Source organism: Coffea eugenioides, chromosome 8 (assembly GCF_003713205.1).
Source record: "Coffea eugenioides isolate CCC68of chromosome 8, Ceug_1.0, whole genome shotgun sequence".
NCBI classification, from domain to species: domain Eukaryota; kingdom Viridiplantae; phylum Streptophyta; class Magnoliopsida; order Gentianales; family Rubiaceae; genus Coffea; species Coffea eugenioides.
Window position 1 is genome coordinate 46,229,272 of NC_040042.1, and position 19,327 is coordinate 46,248,598.

The 19,327-nt window shown below is 37.2% G+C and overlaps 3 protein-coding genes across 7 annotated transcripts; 2 read left to right on the plus strand and 1 right to left on the minus strand.

Moving 5' to 3' along the window:
• Window positions 1-304: 304 nt before the first annotated feature.
• LOC113781031 (putative F-box/LRR-repeat protein At5g38386) lies at window positions 305-7,090 on the plus strand. Of its 5 annotated transcripts, none has more exons than XM_027326861.1 (6): window positions 306-445; window positions 1,226-1,384; window positions 2,958-3,095; window positions 3,300-3,881; window positions 3,965-4,108; window positions 6,398-7,090. In XM_027326861.1, exons 2-6 carry the CDS (start codon window positions 1,238-1,240, stop codon window positions 6,740-6,742), a joined length of 1,356 nt encoding a protein of 451 aa, XP_027182662.1. In that variant the 5' UTR covers window positions 306-445; window positions 1,226-1,237; the 3' UTR covers window positions 6,743-7,090. The 5 variants fall into 5 exon arrangements, with proteins under 5 accessions (XP_027182659.1, XP_027182662.1, XP_027182663.1 ...); XM_027326862.1 differs by having other exon boundaries at window positions 309-445; window positions 3,744-3,881; XM_027326858.1 differs by having other exon boundaries at window positions 305-445; window positions 2,958-3,881.
• Window positions 7,091-8,059: 969 nt separating this feature from the next.
• Window positions 8,060-13,466, minus strand: LOC113779782 (calcium-dependent protein kinase 1). Its single transcript, XM_027325500.1, has 8 exons — window positions 12,784-13,466; window positions 11,586-11,729; window positions 10,980-11,132; window positions 10,111-10,226; window positions 9,859-10,026; window positions 8,961-9,088; window positions 8,783-8,882; window positions 8,060-8,555 (listed from the first exon to the last, which is right to left on the minus strand). The coding sequence occupies exons 1-8, from the start codon at window positions 13,430-13,432 to the stop codon at window positions 8,472-8,474; spliced, it is 1,542 nt and encodes a 513-aa protein (XP_027181301.1). The 5' UTR covers window positions 13,433-13,466; the 3' UTR covers window positions 8,060-8,471.
• A 2,858-nt stretch (window positions 13,467-16,324) lies between these two features.
• Window positions 16,325-19,318, plus strand: LOC113781510 (aluminum-activated malate transporter 9-like). Its single transcript, XM_027327462.1, has 6 exons — window positions 16,325-16,661; window positions 16,928-17,068; window positions 17,198-17,467; window positions 17,547-17,686; window positions 17,804-17,950; window positions 18,661-19,318. The coding sequence occupies exons 1-6, from the start codon at window positions 16,379-16,381 to the stop codon at window positions 19,285-19,287; spliced, it is 1,608 nt and encodes a 535-aa protein (XP_027183263.1). The 5' UTR covers window positions 16,325-16,378; the 3' UTR covers window positions 19,288-19,318.
• The last annotated feature ends 9 nt before the right edge of the window (window positions 19,319-19,327 follow it).

The window sequence follows — 19,327 nt, forward strand, 5'->3', positions numbered from 1 at the left end:
TAAAATATTTTATAAAACACCTTAAAAAAATAATGCTGTAAAACTGGAATAAATTGTTGTTGGCAGGGCTATTATCGTCTTTTGGCTAACATCCATCCTAGGCTAAGCCGTAATAAACTGACCTGAGAGGGGCATTAGGAATGGCCCCACTGACATGCACAAAGACAAAGGGAACCACTAAGGAAACAAAACCTACAACAGAGAACCAATGAAACCCAAATTGCCCCCAGGCTTGGCTGGAAATCACAATTCAGCACTCGAACACCGAGGGCACGACACTTCTACTGTTCCTCAGCGTTCGGTGCTTTTAATATGTAGGGTTGAGCAGCTTCCACGTAAGCTAATGTGCATCTTCACTGAGTCGGTTTGGACCGTTTGGTGGTTTTCTGCTTTGTGAATCTCTGCAATCTGGGTGGCAAGTCTCCTCAATTGCGTAATTTGGGTGGCAAGTCTTTCTCATCGTGTTCAACTGCAGTGAATTATAAATATTAACTGACTTCTGACTTTTTCATTGGATACTTTGTTCTGAGATGTATTATAAGAGTAAAATCTTTGATTTTGTTCAAAAAAAATTTTTTTTGGAATAGGGGGTCGGGCTGGTTAAAGTTAATCTGTCATGCCAAATTGCATGTCAAAATTGCATCTTTTCGTTGGTATTGGTGTTGGAGGTCAGGGAAATTAAAGTACTTTTCTCTCGTTTTATCTTCTTTCTGGTAGGGGATGCTTTATGTTATCCCGTATTGCCTATTAACAAGTAAAATTCATATCTTTGCTGTTTCCTGTATACTTTTATCCTCTTTCCCCTTATCAGGGCTGCTTAATCTTAGCCATGATGCCAATTAACATGTAAAGATTGCATCTTTATTAGTTTTTCTGTTGGAGACAGCAAAATGAAATAAATTATCTTGCAAAAGTTGTATCTTTGTTAGTTTTATTTTGGTTCAAAAGATTGCATCTTTGTTAGTTTTTGCTGTTGGAGACAGCAAAATGAAGTAATTGTTATTGCAAAGGCAATTCCTTTCGTTCTCTCTTTTTTGGGCTTGGAGTAGTTGTTAATAAGTACTGCTATTAACAAGTGAAAATCAAATTTTTGTTAGTTTATTTTACTCTTTTTTTTGGATTTGAGCTTGTAAATTAAATGTGAAAATTGCATCCCGTTGGCCGCAGAGGTACTATAGAAGTATTCTGGCAATATGTAAGAAGTTCTTTTTCGTTATTGTTTCAGGAACAAACAACAATGTGCTGGTTTGGAAACAGAGCTTTGCCTTTTGCAATCCTCGTGGCGGCAACTGGGGCGGCCATTCAGAAAGCAATTAAATCTTTTGGTGGACAGGGGAAAGCAATTGTTTTGCAAGAAAAGCACGAGCAAGATTTTGTTCATAAGGTACTTATGCTCAGTTATTTGTTTTACTTTGGTAGCAATATGCTATGCATTGTTTGATCACGAAATATAATAAGAAGCATATGACAACTAATAGCTACATAATATTCATACTTTTCTAAGGAAACCCATTTTTTAAAAATGAATGGAAGACTTTGATTAATAAACATGAACACAGTTCCACCTGTTTACTTGCTATTGATTATCTAATTTTCCTATCACCCCATTGTTTCCAAGTATCCAAGTTTCACAAGCCATTCCCATGACTCAACTTGAGACATTGGGAATATTAGTATATATCCAAGTCTAGAATAAACAGTTGTAAGAAAAAATTATTAGCACAATGATGGTCGAAGCTCACTTTGCCACAATATATGTTAGTTTTATTCGTTACATTAGAAGTAGCCTCTTTATTGTTTGTACAAAGAGAAAAAAGAAAACAGATATGGTGTTTAGAGCGCAAATGGATATTAAGTCCAATGGGCAAACCTCACCTATGAAAATGAGCCGACCCAAGTTTTCAATTGAGGCAGTCATCAGACAAAGACGAGTTGGCAAATATTGATAGGTCTTGCTTCCTCAAGAAAGATGTTTGCTTGTTCTGCTGTTTGGACAGTTATAGTATGGCGCTGCTTAAGGAATCATATTATGGAAGAGAAAATCTATTCTGTAATAATAGGACATACATTCAAAAACTGAAAGAGACTTGGTTGGTAGGGACCAATTTATTGAGCTTATTGAGAAGTTTTGTGAAAATTGAGTTTTAGTTTGACTCAATAAAATGGTCAGGTAAGTATGAGTTGTCAAAAAAACCAAGTGACCTACCATTATTAGTTAGGATAAACTTTTTCAATTGCTCTTTCTTAGACTGTAATAACAGTTTTAAGATTCTGATGAAAAACCTGGTGACTTGTGTTTAATCTATGTCTTTAGTTTTAACTTGATTACAGTTTGGTTTAACTCTTGAGTAGACTGTAACTATTCAAGTTGAATCTGGGTGTCTTTTCTGTGAACATTGAGATATATTTTCTGTAATAATAATGAAAGGAAGAAGATTTCCAGTGGGTAAAGACGTAATCAAACATTAGCATTGGAAAAAGTGGCAGGGCACTCTTGTTATGTTAATGGGGGGTGTTCTCATTTGACTTTTCAACTGATTTTAGATTCTAATTTTCCAGCATCGGTTCTTTTGATGTTCTTGTTTGCTTTTGTGTCTACATTTTAGATTATTTGTAATTGGCAAATGAACTGAGAACTGAAATCCTGAATCTTTCCAAGAGTATCTTTTGCTAATTCTGATTAAACACCTTTTTGTTAAATGTAAAGCAAGCGAAACAGCCCCATAGTAATGCATTTGTAATCATATCTGCTAAATCTTATTGTTTTCCTCTGGAAAAGAAGCAATTGTTGCTCTATTATGTTAAGCAATTTGAAAGTGTATTTTTGGAAAGGATAAGTTGTTTATCAGAAAAAGTTTGTTATTATAATGTTTGCTAGTTTATCTAGTGGGTATGATGCATTGATAGATTCTTTTTCCTAACATGTATATTGTGTTGTGCTTGGAATTTTGAATCAGGCTGATGATGGTCTTGCGAATGAGGATAGTATCAGTCAACTGCCAGATGATTTGCTGTCAGATGTCCTTTCACGTTTGGACCTGATAGAGGCTGTTGGGACAAGAATTTTGTCAAGAAGGTGGAAAAATGTTTGCAAAGTTAGGTCTGAACTCCACCTAGATTGCCTTGACATGTTTAGGCCTAATTGCTCTCACGATATGGGTAGCCATTGGGTACAGTTTAGGTTTTTGGAAGCTGTAGATCAGTCTTTACAGCTTTATTCAGGTCAAAGCATAACTTATTTGAGAATTTCATGCTGTTTCATGAAAGAATTTGAGCCCAAATTCACTCAATGGATGCAGGTTGTAGCTACTTTAGATGTTCAGGAACTTGACCTCAAATTTATCTGTTCTTCTTTGCCTCTTTGTCAATGTGCAAAATCCAACATGGGTGAGCTTTTCCCTGTCTCATTTCGGCTTCTTACTGCAGTAGCTACAATGAAACATTTGCGCTTATTGGCTTGTTCTTTGCAACCAAGTTTCCCTACCCAATTTAATTCCCTTGAGGGCCTTTATTTAGACTTGGTTCACCTGAGTGATGGAGAATTACCGAGAATGTTGTCTTCTTGTGTTAACCTTCAGACTCTTAGACTCGGATTTTGTAAACTTACTCCTAAGCTTTCTATCTCTGGTCCGTGTCTCCAATTGAAGTTTCTGTATGTTCATTCCTGTCCTGGTTTGGAGGAGATTGATATCTGTGCTGGCAACCTGATTACTTTTTCTTTCTTTCACAATGGCCCGATAAAGTTTTCGCTCTGTGTTCCCAAACTAGAAGATGCACGCATCACCTTCAGTGGCAATGGTTCCATACCTTATTTTTTTGGAGAAGTTCTGAAGGACTGTCCTAAGTTAAAAAACTTATTATTCCAAACAAACAGTGACAAGGTTTGTATTGACTATGGCAATCATCATTTTCTGTGTCCAATTCTTGGCAGTGGTATTCATGCTTTTTGTTTCTCTTGATTCAGCTAAAATATACACCTGGAAAGATGGATATGTTCAGCAATCTTAGGACATTATATTTTGTCCCAGGAATGAAGTCTCCACCTGATCTACTGAATGTTGTGCCTATTTTGGAGGCTTGTCCACATTTAGAAGAATTTCGTCTGCAGGTTAGTTACTAAATCTATTAATTTTTCCCATTTTCTCCCCTTCTTTGTGAGATTTTTTTTGGGGGGTGGGGTTGATTTATAGTTAGCGTCTTTTTACCATCTTTTTGGAAACATTGTAAAAGGCTAATATTCTTTGACTTAGAATAACTAAAGCAAGAGATATTGGCCCTTTCTTTGAAGAGATTGGATTTTCAAAATGGCATTGTTACATTTAGTTTGCTTTTAAAATTTGTGGTGCTTTTTGCTAAGTGAATAAATGCTGAATGAATTTTCTTTAGTCTTGATGATTCCATTTCCTTAGGTCTATTTGGGATAATATCCTTTGTTAAGTACTCTGTGAAACTGTTCTTTTTGCCATTCTGAATGTCTTTTTTACAGCGTTCTCTAACTGTCATATTTTCTACTTGTACTGCCCCATTTTAATTTTTTTTCTCTAAGTCCATGACCTTCACTCAGAAGCAGTATTCTAGTGTTTTAAGCTCAGCCTTATGGCCTTCAGTGTGAATTGATGTTAGTCATGGATGCTTATATGAAGCATTTAAGTTGATTGCCTCAACTAGGGTTATTGTCAAATCAGCTTGACTACAATCTAGGCCAATCTTCCATCGAGAGTTTGGTTGACTTTAAATTTCGAAAGTTAGCAAAACCAGAATGACTGGATTTCCTTTCAACTTTTGATGTTTTATGTGTATATATTCGTGATTTGCATGGATGATTAGAGGTTTGACATATTTGTTTCAAGGTCAATTTTAGCTCTATGACATCAGATGTAGGGGTTTCCATCGAATTATAAACAATTTATCTGTAGAAAAGGAAGGAAATTTTTTGTTTATATAATTTCCACTTCTATTATAAAATTGATATTGGATGGAATCTGAGCTGAGCATCTGTTTGGTTGAGCAGAATTAGATAAGATTTTGCTTTGGCAAGGTTTGTTGGTGGCCCTAGTTGTAGCATTGCTATTAATGTCCATAATGTACAAGATTATCTTTTTCTTACATCTTGTGGATTTGTAATGTATAAGATACTTCGTTTATTTGTTAAATTGATTGAAAATCGTTTCAATATCCAGTTTGTAAGATGTAAATCTCTCTTTAGATGTTGATACCTTTGCATGTCTTTTTTCCTCTTCATTCTGTATAAGAGCTTTCTGTTTTAGCTGTTGATGGATGTGTTGTTTCTAAAATGCAGTATGTGAATATTTTATAGTTGAAGTAAGTGTTTGCATGCTTATTCCATAGTCGGTCCCAATTTGAAGGTGAACCTTGCTGCTTACCTGCTACATCCCAACGTCCTTGCATGGCTTGGCTTGTTCTTTAAGCTCCACTTCTGCCTTTTAGAATGCAGTATGTGAATAGTTGGCAGTTGACATATCAAATAAGTGTCTGCATGCTTATAGTGACTCCTAATTTTTGCTGCTTACTAGCTATAGCCTTGCATCCTGGCATGGCTTTGCTCTTTCTCTGAGCCCTGCTTCTCCCTTCCCACTCTCCCTGTTCCTACCCCAATAAACAGGCCTATGGAATAAAGCTGATCCATAGGTACTTATTTCAGAGTAAACTTTGGGAAATAACAATTGTTCTTCTAACGTTCTCACAGCATGTGTTTTGCACTTTTTGTCACGCTGCTTTTAAAGATGCAAGTCAGAAGTGTGACTTCCAATGGTGTCACTTTGAAGAGACAATGCTGCTTAAATCACGACTCTACTGTTGCAATCTGTGGGAAGATTTTTAAAGTGAAAGAATACCAATTTATCACTTGTTGGTCTTTTGTTTTTCACCCTTCTTTGTTGATGCCACAGTCCATTGGCATGGAGAAACAACTTAACTGCCCGCCAAACTTTGTTCTCCTGGTTTTTTGTTTGTCTCTCTCCTTTCTACTTCTTGTTCATGCCACAGTATGTGTAGGAACTTTGCCCAAGGTGACCTTTCTTTTGATGTCCATGACTTTTCACTCAACCAAATTCTCTTCTCCAATCTTAAGTCATGTTTGAAGGTTATAATTTAAGCAGATATTAATTGAATGATTTTGGCAAATTGAAAGAAGTGAAAGCGTGCTATGAAAATCATTGCTTGTTATTGTGACTAAAATACTTGGTTTTGCTTCTTTGTGCATCTTCAGTGACCTGATAAAATAAAAACAAATGATTATTAGTGTACATCTTTCTCTGAACTTATTATGATGTACTCTTCACTCTCCTCATTTTGGTTTCTCATTTTAGAAGGTTGGGCATCACATGTTCTATCGATGCATTTAGCTAAGAACCTGACTGATTTATTTTGGCTTTAGTTACTTTGTCGAGGTTTCAATGAAGAAAGAGGAAGAGAATGGCCTCCCAGACGCCTTGGTCAATTAAAAGAAGTGGAATTTAATGGATTTCACGGGACAGTAAATGAAATTCATTTTGCTACTTATTTGGTAAAAAATGCTCCAGCACTTGAACGACTGTGGATCCGCTCACCCTATAGGTTCTATTGTGATGATTATCATTTAGAAACTGGAGGCGGTTGGTACATGGATGAGCGAGTCGATACTCTGCATGAAGAATTAATGATGCAAGCCGTCTCCAGCAAACTGCAGGTGAATATTGTAAGATCTCCAAGAACAGAACTCAAAATCTGTGGGAGAGAATAAACGCATCGAATAAAGTGGAGGTGAAGAATTAATGATTCAAGGCCGCTCCAACAAGCTGCAGGTGAATATTGTAAGATCTCCAAGAACAGAACTCAAAATCTGTGGGAAAGAATAAACGCATCGAATTGTGCTGGATTGTTCATATACAAGGTGTGCAATAATTAAGTCTACTAATCATTCATACGTCAATTGTAACAATAATAAGTCTACCAATTGTAACAATAATAAGTCTGAGAAGATGCAAACACTAAGTGGCTTTGAGATCTTTTCATTTGTCAAACAATTGGTTAATTATGATTACAGTAGCGAGTTATAGTTGCATGATATACATCTGACTTGGGAAATTAATTATGCCAAACAATTAATTATTCTACTCTTTTTTATTTTTTATTTTTTGTTTTTAGTTACTTTTTTTTTTTACCTTCCCCTCCCTACTCAAGCCTGCCTGGTCAGGAGATTGAGTTAAAAATTATATAGGCTTCTAGCTTGAAAATTTGTTGTTAGTTGCTCCAAATTCCTTAAATTCAGCAGGTAATTCGTTTGCATATTCTAAAGCAAAGCTTCTTATCCGAAACCTTAATCCATTTTTATCTCTTTCCCTGGGTTCTCAGACAAATTAAACAAAGCACGAGAGCACATAGGTACTTTCCGGCCATTTCTAGCCAGCACCTAACCTGAAGGCATCCGACCATAATAACAATACTTTATCCATGAAGCCATTGACTGTAACCTTATTATTTCTGCTTTTCAACAATATTCGAGTGTCGTATAAGAGTTTGGCCCAAAAAAAAAAAAACCTTTGTGAATGGTCCACCCTTATTTTGGTTGTCCCTTGAGCTCAAGTTTGAGAAAAATTTATCCCAGATCTTATCCGTACCATGATTCTAATGTTTTGTTTTTTCTTGATGAAATTCTTGTAATGGCTTTTCTACAAAACAAGGAAAAAATCTCTGGATACTGCTGATTAACGATCAACCATACTTAATAATGTTGGATTGTTGGAGACAATTTTGATTCCCACTCGACAAATATGCTTTCCCATTCAATGAAGATGGTGATAATCACAGGTAAATACAATACATAAAACGACTCCAAAAACAGGGAAATTTGTCTCAAGGCGTCCATTTATCTACGTTTTTGGGTAAATTAAGAGTTACAATTGTGGCAACCGGAACATTTGTTCTTTTTTTTTTTTAAACGGTTTTTGGGTTTAGACCGCCGTCAAGAGCACGCCAGTTTCCACTTGGCTGCTAAAAGGAAGGAGGAAGATGCAAGCAACAGGAGATAGTTTGTAGTTCAAACACCAATTGGATCGTATACCAAAAGAAAAGATTGTGTAGCTTGTTGCCACACAGACTTCAGGAAAAAGAGCTCAGATCAGACTGACCCCAAAAATTGTTCTCTGGTCGACCATAATCCAAAAACATGCACGATATCATCGATATCCGTATCCTGTTGTATATCTCTAGTACTTGGCCTGATGAGTCTGCTAGCCACCTCAACAATCAAAAATATGCACAGCACGTGATGGCAAAGCTCAATGCCTCAGTTGACATGCAACAGCCTACAGGCCATCCAATCCTGGAAATCAAGTTCTTCCCACATCCACGTACTAAGAAAAATCAGGAGCAACATATTTCGCAACACGAGGTCTTAATCATTTACATCATTAACCGTTGAGCCCAACCTCTTAAAGGAATGGAAAGGCATGAAAAATCCTTCTTTAGGCTTATTTCCGACGTCTATTTTGGGGCATCTCTGGCTGGCCTTTCCTCATCATGGCAACGAACTCATCATAGTTAATTCTTCCATCCTGCGAATGAATAACATAACATATCATGCATAGGCCAAGAACATTATACAAATAAGACAGGAACACCTAAATTTTGCCTGTCTTCCTCATAATTTCCCTGTTCAGCACCTGGGACTAAGGGACCCAACGCTGAGCTTTTTCCAGATTGTAATAGATATATTGTTCATTGATTGGAAATAGGCATCATTCTGTATCTTACAACCTATTTAGTGGAGAAAGGTACATACATGATCTGTGTCAACCTCTGCAATGATCTCCTTTATTGTTTTCTCATCACCCATATTATACTCTTTTAGGGCATGCTCCAATTCTTCCATCGTGATGTACCTAAAATTCGAAGAAAGATTACAAACCAGAAAATATATGGAACAAAATTTGGACAGGCATTTTTTGATCGGGATCTACCCGCTCTTATCTTTGTCAAAATATTCAAAGGCTCTGTACAGGTGGTCTTCTCTTTCTACTCGGTTCATGTGCATCGTGGCAGTTATGAACTCAATGTAATCAATTGTTCCATTTCCATCCACATCAGCCTGGGACAGTGAAACAGCTTATTAGCAATTAATGACTGTAATGCCAAGGCATTACAGAAACCGCCACATACCAACCTATGGACTATTGTTCTCTCTAAGTACAAATAAATGAATACAGATTATAGATCTTCATAAGATGACTAATCAGAAGAAGAAAAACAGCATAAGAAAGACCTATCTTTAAAGAGATACATATTGATGTGTTGGCATTTCAATCCATGCACCTAAAAAGATCAAGAAAATCTTTGTATTTGAATTACAGTATACTAGTATGAAATTGCATTTCACTCCATGCACTGAAAAAGGGCACAGTTGATAAATGCAATATGTTATAAAATAAAGATAAAATTGCATATTTCTTCCAAGCCAACAATTTAAGACCACAACAGTCTCAAGGTAGTCTTGAGCATCAAGAGAATTTCATTCAGGTACTTATGCATAAAATGAGTTGTTCTACTCCATAAACCATTTAGAAAGGGGGGAAAAATTATGAACACAAAAGATTGCATCAGGAAACAAGGGGATTTGGTTATCAAAGTATGCGAGGAAAAAAGTAGATGAGCTATAGTACTAATTTGCTTCAGCTCTCAGGAAGACAGCAAAGCAGCTTAGAAAGTAAGGTTCGCAACATGCTTAACATTCTTTTGGAGCTTCTGACTTGGACACCCTTAACAGAATTCTATAATCTGTAGAAAGGTTCATAAAAGGAGGCTGAGACTTTCTGAAGCCAAAACAAGTGAGAAAAACTAAACAGAGAAATTTTTACGCACTGCTTCCATGAGCTGCCTCACTTCGGACTCAGAAAGCTTGGTGCCAAGCTTTGGAAGGCCAGCCTTCAACTCTTCAAAAGTAATTGTCCCACTATTATCTGTATCCATGGATTTGAACATCTCCTTCAAACCAATAATTTCTTCTTCTGATAGATTTTCTGCAATTACCTAATGGGGAAAGACCAACAAAAACTTAACAAAGCTTAACTGTAAAGGAATCCTTTACCAAAAGTAAGTACAACATTTCCTCACCTTGAGGGCTACTTTCTTGAGCTTGTTCATAGCACGGAACTGCTTCATCCTAGTCAAAACAGCAATGTCGAGAGGCTTATCAGATGCGTCACCGTCTTCTCTCATCCATGGATGGTCTGCAAACATTCACAGTTAACTCTTCATCTAATTAAGTGATCCTAAAAAATGGTTGGTTTGTAGGAAGCCCAAAGATTGCAGAAATTCTATTTTCTGAAAACTTTGTGAGCACCCATATTTTGATTTGCCTTCCTAGTTTGTGGGGACACGGTGGCATTGTAACCGCCTTTTGGCAGAGAAAAAAATTACCCCGGAATCCAAAACAATGATTCTAAAACACATGGAGCTCAAGGTAACTTGTATTAAGTGAAAGCATACACATAAACAAGACCTGATTTAGGAAATTAGAAAATGACAAGTAAACTATAGAGCAACACATTAACTCTTGTGGTCAGCAAACAGTTTTAATACTGATATTAGTTTCCAGGTGAACCTAAGGCAAATGAGAAATCCATCTTTTGAAAGCTTCTTGAGTAGTTTATGAAAATGGTCTTTGTCCTTATTTACCATTGTTACAGGATTTTTTTAATTTATCCACATGAAACTTCACTAAAACTAGGATTTTATTTTTTTTCTCCAGTGTATGACAATGATGCAAATATAAACCCATTTAGGATATTAATTAACATGTGCGAGCGTGCACACACACACACACACACAAACAGCTAGCTATGCAGCTATACAAGTGTAAATTTCCATTAAAACAAATCTGAACATGGCAAGAATCAAAGAGTTTCTAGCCTTAGTGGAAACTTGGATGAGCATTCAAGGGAATTTTTATGTCACGAGGGATAAAGAGAGCTGAAGATTACTTAAAACTTGAACTGCAGAAAGCCTTTCTTTAGGATCTGCTCTCAGCATCTTTTTGACAAGGTCCTTCGCACTACTAGATATTGATGGCCAAGGTTCTGATGAAAAATCAAGATGACCCCGCAGAATGGCATCAAAAATACCCTGCTCATTTTCTGCAAATAGGAGAACCAAAAGGATCATTAAGATGTTGTAAATCAGTACTTGGAAAATAAAAGACATAAGAAAAGCAATGGATGAGACAGTGGCTTTCATTTTCAATATATTTCACTAACCATGCAGATGCATTACTATGCTCATTTTCCATGGACTATTAACATTTAACAATATAAAAGAAAGTACTTAAAGGCTTATTGGCCTCAAAATTTACACAACAAAACTAAATAGTGTTAAAAATTCTATAGCTGTCTGTCATAAAACTTAAACTGACAGTGGCGGAATCAACAAAGATAACGGAGAATGTTTCCAACCCACTGCTTTCTTCTCAAAGAGTGGCATGTTACAGAAACATAGATTACAAATGGCTAAAGAATGCAGGAAAAGCAATAAAATAAACGAAAATGGACAGAACCACAGCACATTATTTATTCATTCAAATAATCATTTACCTCCCCAAAAAGGTGGGACACCACTTAGTAGAATATAAAGTATCACTCCAGCACTCCAAATATCAGCTTCAGCTCCATAATTTCTCCGCAAGACCTCTGGGGCCACATAGTATGCACTTCCCACAAGGTCTTTGAATGCATCTCCTACAAAAGGCCAACTATAAGTTAAAAACATAAGTACACACCCGTAAACATGCTAAATTAATAAGCTGCAGTAGGGCTTTGAAGTGAAGAAAAAGCAATCCAAAACTGTCTAGGTTCTGTAAGTTTTTTATTTTCTGTGTAGTTTAAGCATTAATGACCACTATGCATAAGAATTTGTAGACAACACAGGATGACAAGAAACCTGCCCCCCGGTCTGTAAGATAATGACAAAAGAAGAAGAAAAAAAATCTTGGAATGCACACTTTAACATTTTATTGGCAGTGATGTACAAGGGAAGAGGTTCCTTTGATTACAAGTTTCTTCATTAACAAATCAATTGATTGGTTAATGCTAGCAAAGCTGCTGCTCTTAATGGTCATTTCGGTCGCAAAAGACTGTGATGACAATTTCTGTTCACCACATAGCTAAAATCTTGTTTAACAGAGAGACGTATCATAAGTTTCACTAGACATTCTCAAGGTGCATTAGTATTTTGCAATGTTGCAGGCCCAAGACCTAGTAGATTTATTAAGGCCATTTAGTGTTTCACTTCTCTGAAGCTTTTCCTGCAGAGACATGCACACCTCCACATGCAAAAGAAAATGCTTCAATCTATGGACAAATAGGATGAAAAACTTAATGCATTTAACACGACCATTAAAAAAAAGGCTCTCCTCGCTCAAGTTTTTATTTTACTAAACAAAATATAAGATAATGCCAATTGATACATAATCTGCATTCTATTTTAGCAAAGATCATGTCAAGCCACTCCTTTCTAAATAATAATAAAATTAAAAATACATCACTAACAAGCACTTCAAGATTCCCAATTATGCATTCCGCTCATAATTGCTTCGAAATTAATCAAATAATTTCAAAGCGTTTTTTTTTTTTATCAACTACACTTTTACCAACGCATGCACACACAAATATACACAAAATCAATCCTCTTTTGTATTGAAGAAAACTGAAAACCACATCAATATTATGGCCAGAAAAGAAGAGGGGAAAAAAAATACTAGAAGCTTTACATCATTAATAGTACACTACCTACCTGGCTTGTAGAAGACTGACAAGCCGAAATCAGTAGCCTTCAACGGCGAGTCCTCATCAGAGCTCAAAAATAAAAAATTCTCAGGCTTCAAGTCTCTATGCATAACTCCCATAGAGTGACAATAATGCACCACCGTAACCATCTGCCGGCACAGCGCCGCCGCAGCACGCTCCGAATAATGCCCTTTGGTAATAATCCTATCAAACAGCTCGCCACCGGCGCACAATTCCATGATTAGGTTAACATTATGCCGATCCTCGAACGCGCCTTTGAGCTCGACTATATTCCGGTGACCGGTGAGATGATGCATGATCTGAACCTCGCGGCGGACGTCGTCAACGTCGTCCTTGTTCAACAGCTTCCTCTTGGCAATTGACTTACACGCGAACTGTTCGCCGGTGGTCTTGTGAGTGACGAGATAGGTGACCCCAAACTGTCCCCGGCCTAGCTCCCGGCCGAAAATGTAGGTGGAGCTGATGTCTTCCATGGGGCGGTTAAGGACACGGCCGATGCCCGAGAGTGGGCGGGGAGGGGGAGGTTGGTCGGGGGGGAGGACGGTGATGCCCTTGGACGGCGACGGTGTTGGTTGTGATGATGATGACGTGGACTGGCCAGATTGGTCAGAGGGTAAGCCGCTACAGTTACCCATGTTTCCCGTTTCAACTTTCAACTGAGCTGTGGGTGGGTTTTATTACACGACTTTAAAGTCAAACTGTTTATGGGAAGAAAACGCATACATAAACAGGGTCCTCTGGTCTGAACGCTGAAGATCAGCTGCTGGTTCGAAATGACAGGATTGACCTCTGAAAACGTGCGAGACACGAGCTAGACTTCAGGCGGCATTTGGTCAACTCAACGGTCCCTCGTCCTCTTGCAAGGTTGGTCCGGAACAAGTACGAACAAGTAAATTTGTATCTGACCCGTTTGAATTGTACATAAAACAGATCCGTGTTGTCCGGTGCAATAATTCTGCTCGTGAATATATATATCCTAGTGCCATGCCACTCTAACCGTCATTGCCATCCTTGAAAATTCCAAATAATGAAGAAAGTTTCCGGTGTATTCCATCCTCGTCTTAACTTCTAAACAGCTGACTTCCTGCATGAACTGTGTTATTTTTACATGGATATCTTCTTATCTTCTTGCTTGATTACCTACTTAGTTAGGTGGATGACTTTTGAATTAAACTTGACAATTGGAATAGCAATTTCTAAACTCGAGATCTTGTTATTCCCATCACAAAGTCCTCTAGCTAGCTAAAAGCTTTTTTTTTTTTTTTTTTTAGCAAAATTGAACATTTTATTGACAAGAATAGTGAGCTTGTACATCGAACGTAGAATTTCTACTACATCAATAGTACTCTATGCTATACAATACTACTAGTCATCTAAAACAAATCAGAGGTAGTCCCAACTCTATATATGCCTTGTTTACTTACTGGCACTTCTCCATTTCCCCAAACCAGCTTATACCAGTTTATTTATTGTGTTGCCAGGAGGTCTCAACAATTTCATCCCTACTTTTACATTGTATCTTCTTGATGGTCCATCAATCCAGTAGATCGATCTCATCTTTTGCCTCCATACAGGGTAGGAAGATTTCAGGTATAGCAGCTTTAAGACTTTTATAGCCGGCTGACTGCTCATGGTCGTGGAGGAAAAGCTCATATATTTATACGTATGAATGCAAGAATAGTTAGTTATAGGCTCTGTACGTATTTCGAAAACTGCTGTTGAATCTCTAAATTAATTAGCTTCAGTAAATTATGGTTCACTTATTTTCGTCAGACAGAAATTTAGCAAATAAGTGAATAGCAAAAGAATGAATGGTTGGTTGGTGACTTTGTGTGGCAATCAAACTGCAGGTTCGTACATATGGACATGGACAGAATGTACATATTCTCCACCATTTGTTTTGTTCCAACTGCATCTGGACGTCCCCGTTGCTGCATTAATCTGATATTGTTGAAATTGGCATTCGGTGGATTTGACGCTTATAGAATCCAATTCTAAACGTGATATAAAAACGATTGTTGGAAACATGGCACAAATGGTTGGTGTTTCACAATTTTTTGCTTTCAAATATTTTGCCTCTCAGTTAAGAAAACCTTCTTTCTTTTGCATTGAATTCCAAACTTTAGTACGACCTGGTGAACTTGGAAAACAAGTAGATATATCATGTGATTAATTTTATTTAGGACAAAAAAAAAATGCATATGACATTACGTTTTAAATAGTAGCATTACAGTAACAGATATATCATACATATGATTAATGTTTTAAGGAAAAAAAACATGGCATCGCATCTTAAAAATCTTTACAAAACTTATCATTTCATAAATTTTTCTCGATCGTATATCAATTTGAATGGTGACATTTCTCCATTATTTCATTCCACGGTTTACCAGTCGGTATTGAGCACTCCTGGTTACAAGTAACGGAGGAATATAACCATTAAATTAAAACTGTGATCTTTCTACCTCCTCTTCAGGTTAGTAATTAATGAAAAAAACCACGGAAAGTTTATAATTATTCTCGACAAATGATACAAGGAAACAAGCGTTTGCGAAAGAATAACAGCTAATGCATGAAGAATACTATGTGAAAGAATGCTGAATGATATATATATGATGAACAGATACCTGAGAACTAATGCATATTCGAGATGTAATGCTAAACAACTTGTGCATTTATCAAGAACTAAAATTAAAAGACACCTATCAGTTTTACGCTGGACATATTCGCACACGAAGAAGTGGGACTACCTATGCATGAGTACATCATAAAGTCTTCTTGTAAATTCTCCTCCCAGAGAATTGTAGAAACGAATTTAATCAAGAAACAAGAGTTAAAAGGCTGTAGAATTTGTCTCAAGAACCATCTAAAAATCTGGCCGATAAAATCTTAGCTAGATGTATATATAGGAGAATTTAAAAGAAATGGTTAATGTACACTTTGATTTGTTGAAATAAGACCTGATCTCTAAAACTCCAGTGTGCGTTCCTGGTTGCTCCAATAGTCTTCCAGGCAGCAAAGGTTGCATGGAAAGATATTTTTCGAGTTGTTAACGTGGCGAAAAAAGGCCGCTTACTTCTTCTGCCTATGTTTCTTCTTATATTCTAGTTCTCCATCCATCCCACATTATTGAACTTAAGCATCTCTTATCCAAGTTCTGAATGTCATCTTTCCTTCTATTATTGCCGTATTATTCTTTTCTCTGCATATCATTTCCTGACTAGACATACTTTCTCCACCTACTTGCATGTACAGCTGAGTGACTGAACCAATAAACCCCACTCCCCCCCCCCCGGGGCAAAAAAACCCCCCATACCATCCCCAATACAGCCAGTTCTTTATATCTCTTAGTCATACCATACAACAAACCACTTGTGCTCCTCATTTCAACTGACTAATTTCCTGAAGATTTTTTTCCCGTCCGTCAAGAAGCACAAAAGTTGATAAAACTTTCTTCTTGAAATCCTAATATTTCTATTTCGAGGGCTAGTTCTCGTAATTTTGAAGCTACGGGAACTTTAAAAATCAAAGAAGCCCAGTTAGAACAAGATTTGGAGAGGGATATATTTCTTCTTTGGAGAATGAATGGGAAAAATGGTAGCATTGAGATCAATATACCGCAGGTTAGCAAAGTTATTTTCCATGATGCTGAGAAGAGCTCTGGCTTGTCATGCAGAGGATGGATTATGGAGGTCTGGAAATTTTGCAAGGAAGATACCAACAGAATAATATTCGCTTTGAAAGTTGGCCTTGCTGTTCTTCTGGTTTCGCTGCTAATTCTGATCCGGGCTCCTTATCATGTCTTTGGATCCAACATTATATGGTCTATCCTCACTGTGGCCATCATGTTCGAATATACGGTTGGTATGTAGCCTGTTGAAAGTGGAAAATTACCTGACTTCTTCTTTCTTGTAAGCTAAGGAGGCAAATTAGCTGAGTTATTCATAAATATTGGAAAAAAAAAGGTATTGAATACCTGTAAAGTATGACAACACGTAAAAATTGAATATTATTGTACAAAATATCATACACGACATGTTTCTAATACATTATCAAGCATTCAGTTGAAATGTTTAATACTAGGAGAATAATGTATAACTAGAATTCTTTGTTGCATATTTGTTCAACAGGATCCACGTTCAATAGAGGATTCAACCGAGCACTTGGAAGCCTGCTGGCAGGAGTTTTAGCAATTGTTGTTGCTCAAATAGCCTTAAACACTGGTCCTGTTGCTGAGCCTATTATTATTGGTATCAGCATCTTCCTAGTTGGTATGTCACCCTTTTTCCCATTTACCTACCAATCTGACAAACAAGAAAAATCTTACAGAATAATAATAATATTATTAGAAACAGACCATCCACACTAAGATATTTTGTTCAATTAACTTTGTTTCGCAGGGGCTATTACATCCTTCATGAAGTTCTGGCCTCCTCTTGCGCCATATGAATATGGTTTTCGCGTAATACTCTTCACCTACTGCCTGATCATTGTTTCTGGATATCGAATGGGGAATCCAATAAGAACATCCATGGATCGGCTTTATTCAATAGCCATTGGAGGGATTGTAGCAGTCTCAGTGAATGTACTAATATTTCCTATTTGGGCTGGGGAGCAGTTGCATCAAGAACTTGTAACTAACTTTAAATCAGTGGCTGACGCTCTTGAAGGTAATCAACAATTTAACTCGAATAATTTCATTTCTTTCACTTTGGAAAACAATAAAATCGTTAACCTGGTACGTTTCAGAATGTGTTAAAAAGTATCTAGAAGACGATGGATCAAATCATCCAGAGTTCTCAAGTACTGTGATGGATGACTTTCCAGATGAGCCTGCATACAAGAAATGTCGATCCACTTTGAGTTCTTCTGCTAAACTGGAATCATTGGTACAACTAGTTTATAAATCACGTTCAACTAGACTATTAAGTCTTTTTCGTTTCTTTCTCGTTCTCAAAGATTAGGAAACGGTAACCATATTTTATTATCTTTGCTTATATTTGAAGGCTAATTCAGCCAAATGGGAGCCGCCGCATGGCAGGTTCAGTCACTTCTTCTACCCATGGTCAGAGTACGTGAAAGTCAGTGCAGTTTTGCGATACTGTGCATACGAGGTTATGGCACTTCATGGCGTTCTTCACTCAGAAATTCAGGTCTTTGCTTCCCTATCGTTATTGGTCATATTCTGTTTTCGGTTTCTCAGATGCCCAGCTTAGTCCGACATTCACTATCTACTTAGCAGAATTATAACTCTTTCCAAGCAGTGTAGGAAATCTAGAATATACAAAAAGTACTATAATTATGTCAAAAAAAAAAATTCTCTTGATAATTCAATTTGATGTGATAGAAGAGGGTAAATGGCAAACAAAAAGCTCTAGAAAAGAACTCCCTGAAAACGCAATAGATGTTGTTTTTTGCCAGATACCATATGTGTATTGCATCTCTCAAATATGCGGTCTAGCTTTAACACGGTTGAGACGCAATTCTTTCCGTTAGTCCAAGGATGGCAGCATTTATACTTTCTGTTTATCTCCGAATTAAGCATCTTCTACTTTTTATTCTTTCAACGGTATACCACATTTAACATAAATTTTTATCTTTCCGAACATATTCCGCTATGTTTTCAAACAAATTCTATACGTGCATGCTTAGACAGCAGCATGTATAACAGCGCATGCTTAGGCAGCAGCATCTATGACAGATGCTGCATGTTTGAAACAAATATGCAATGCTTTTACTGCAAAGCCTACTATTACTGATACACTATTGCCTGCACATACTCAAAGATCATGTAAACGAATAAATTTATGCTGATGTAACTCTGTAACTTACCAATGTACTTATGTATTGATATGTGATTTAGGCCCCTTATAATCTCAGAATCACATTCCAGCAAGAGATCCAGGATGCTACAACTGAGGCAGCTGAGCTAGTTAGATGTTTAGGAAATGATATACGCGATATGCAGAAAGGTCTCAAAGCTCCTATACTGAAAAAGGTGCACGCCACAACTGAGCGTCTTCAACGAGCAATAGATATGCATTCGTATCTCCTCATTTCCACTTATGATCAGCCTCCTGATAGACAACTGCCGAAGTTGTCCCACACTTTGTCTGCCAACTTGAGTGACTTTTCAAACCAGATGGCTGAGATCGATGTTACGCTTCGGGACGAACAAAACTTGAACATTCCGCCCTCCCAGCCATTAGGAAGTTTTCCTCCAGCGCAAACAGAATCTTATCATGAGAGTATGAGAAAACATTCGAGAAGGCTCCATTCTTGGCCTTCCAGAGAAGTTGATGCTTTCGAAGAGGAGGGAGGTAATAGTGCAGATTTCGTTCCCAAAATGCAGGCGCTGGAGAGTACTGCTCATCTGTCACTTGCTACTTTCACATCATTACTTGTTGAGTTCGTTGCTCGACTTGATCATCTGGTCGAAGCAGTTGATGACCTCTCTAAGATGGCAAAGTTCAAGATTCAGACGGCATAGAAGTGGAAGTAATGTGCATGGGAATACTGGAACAGTGATT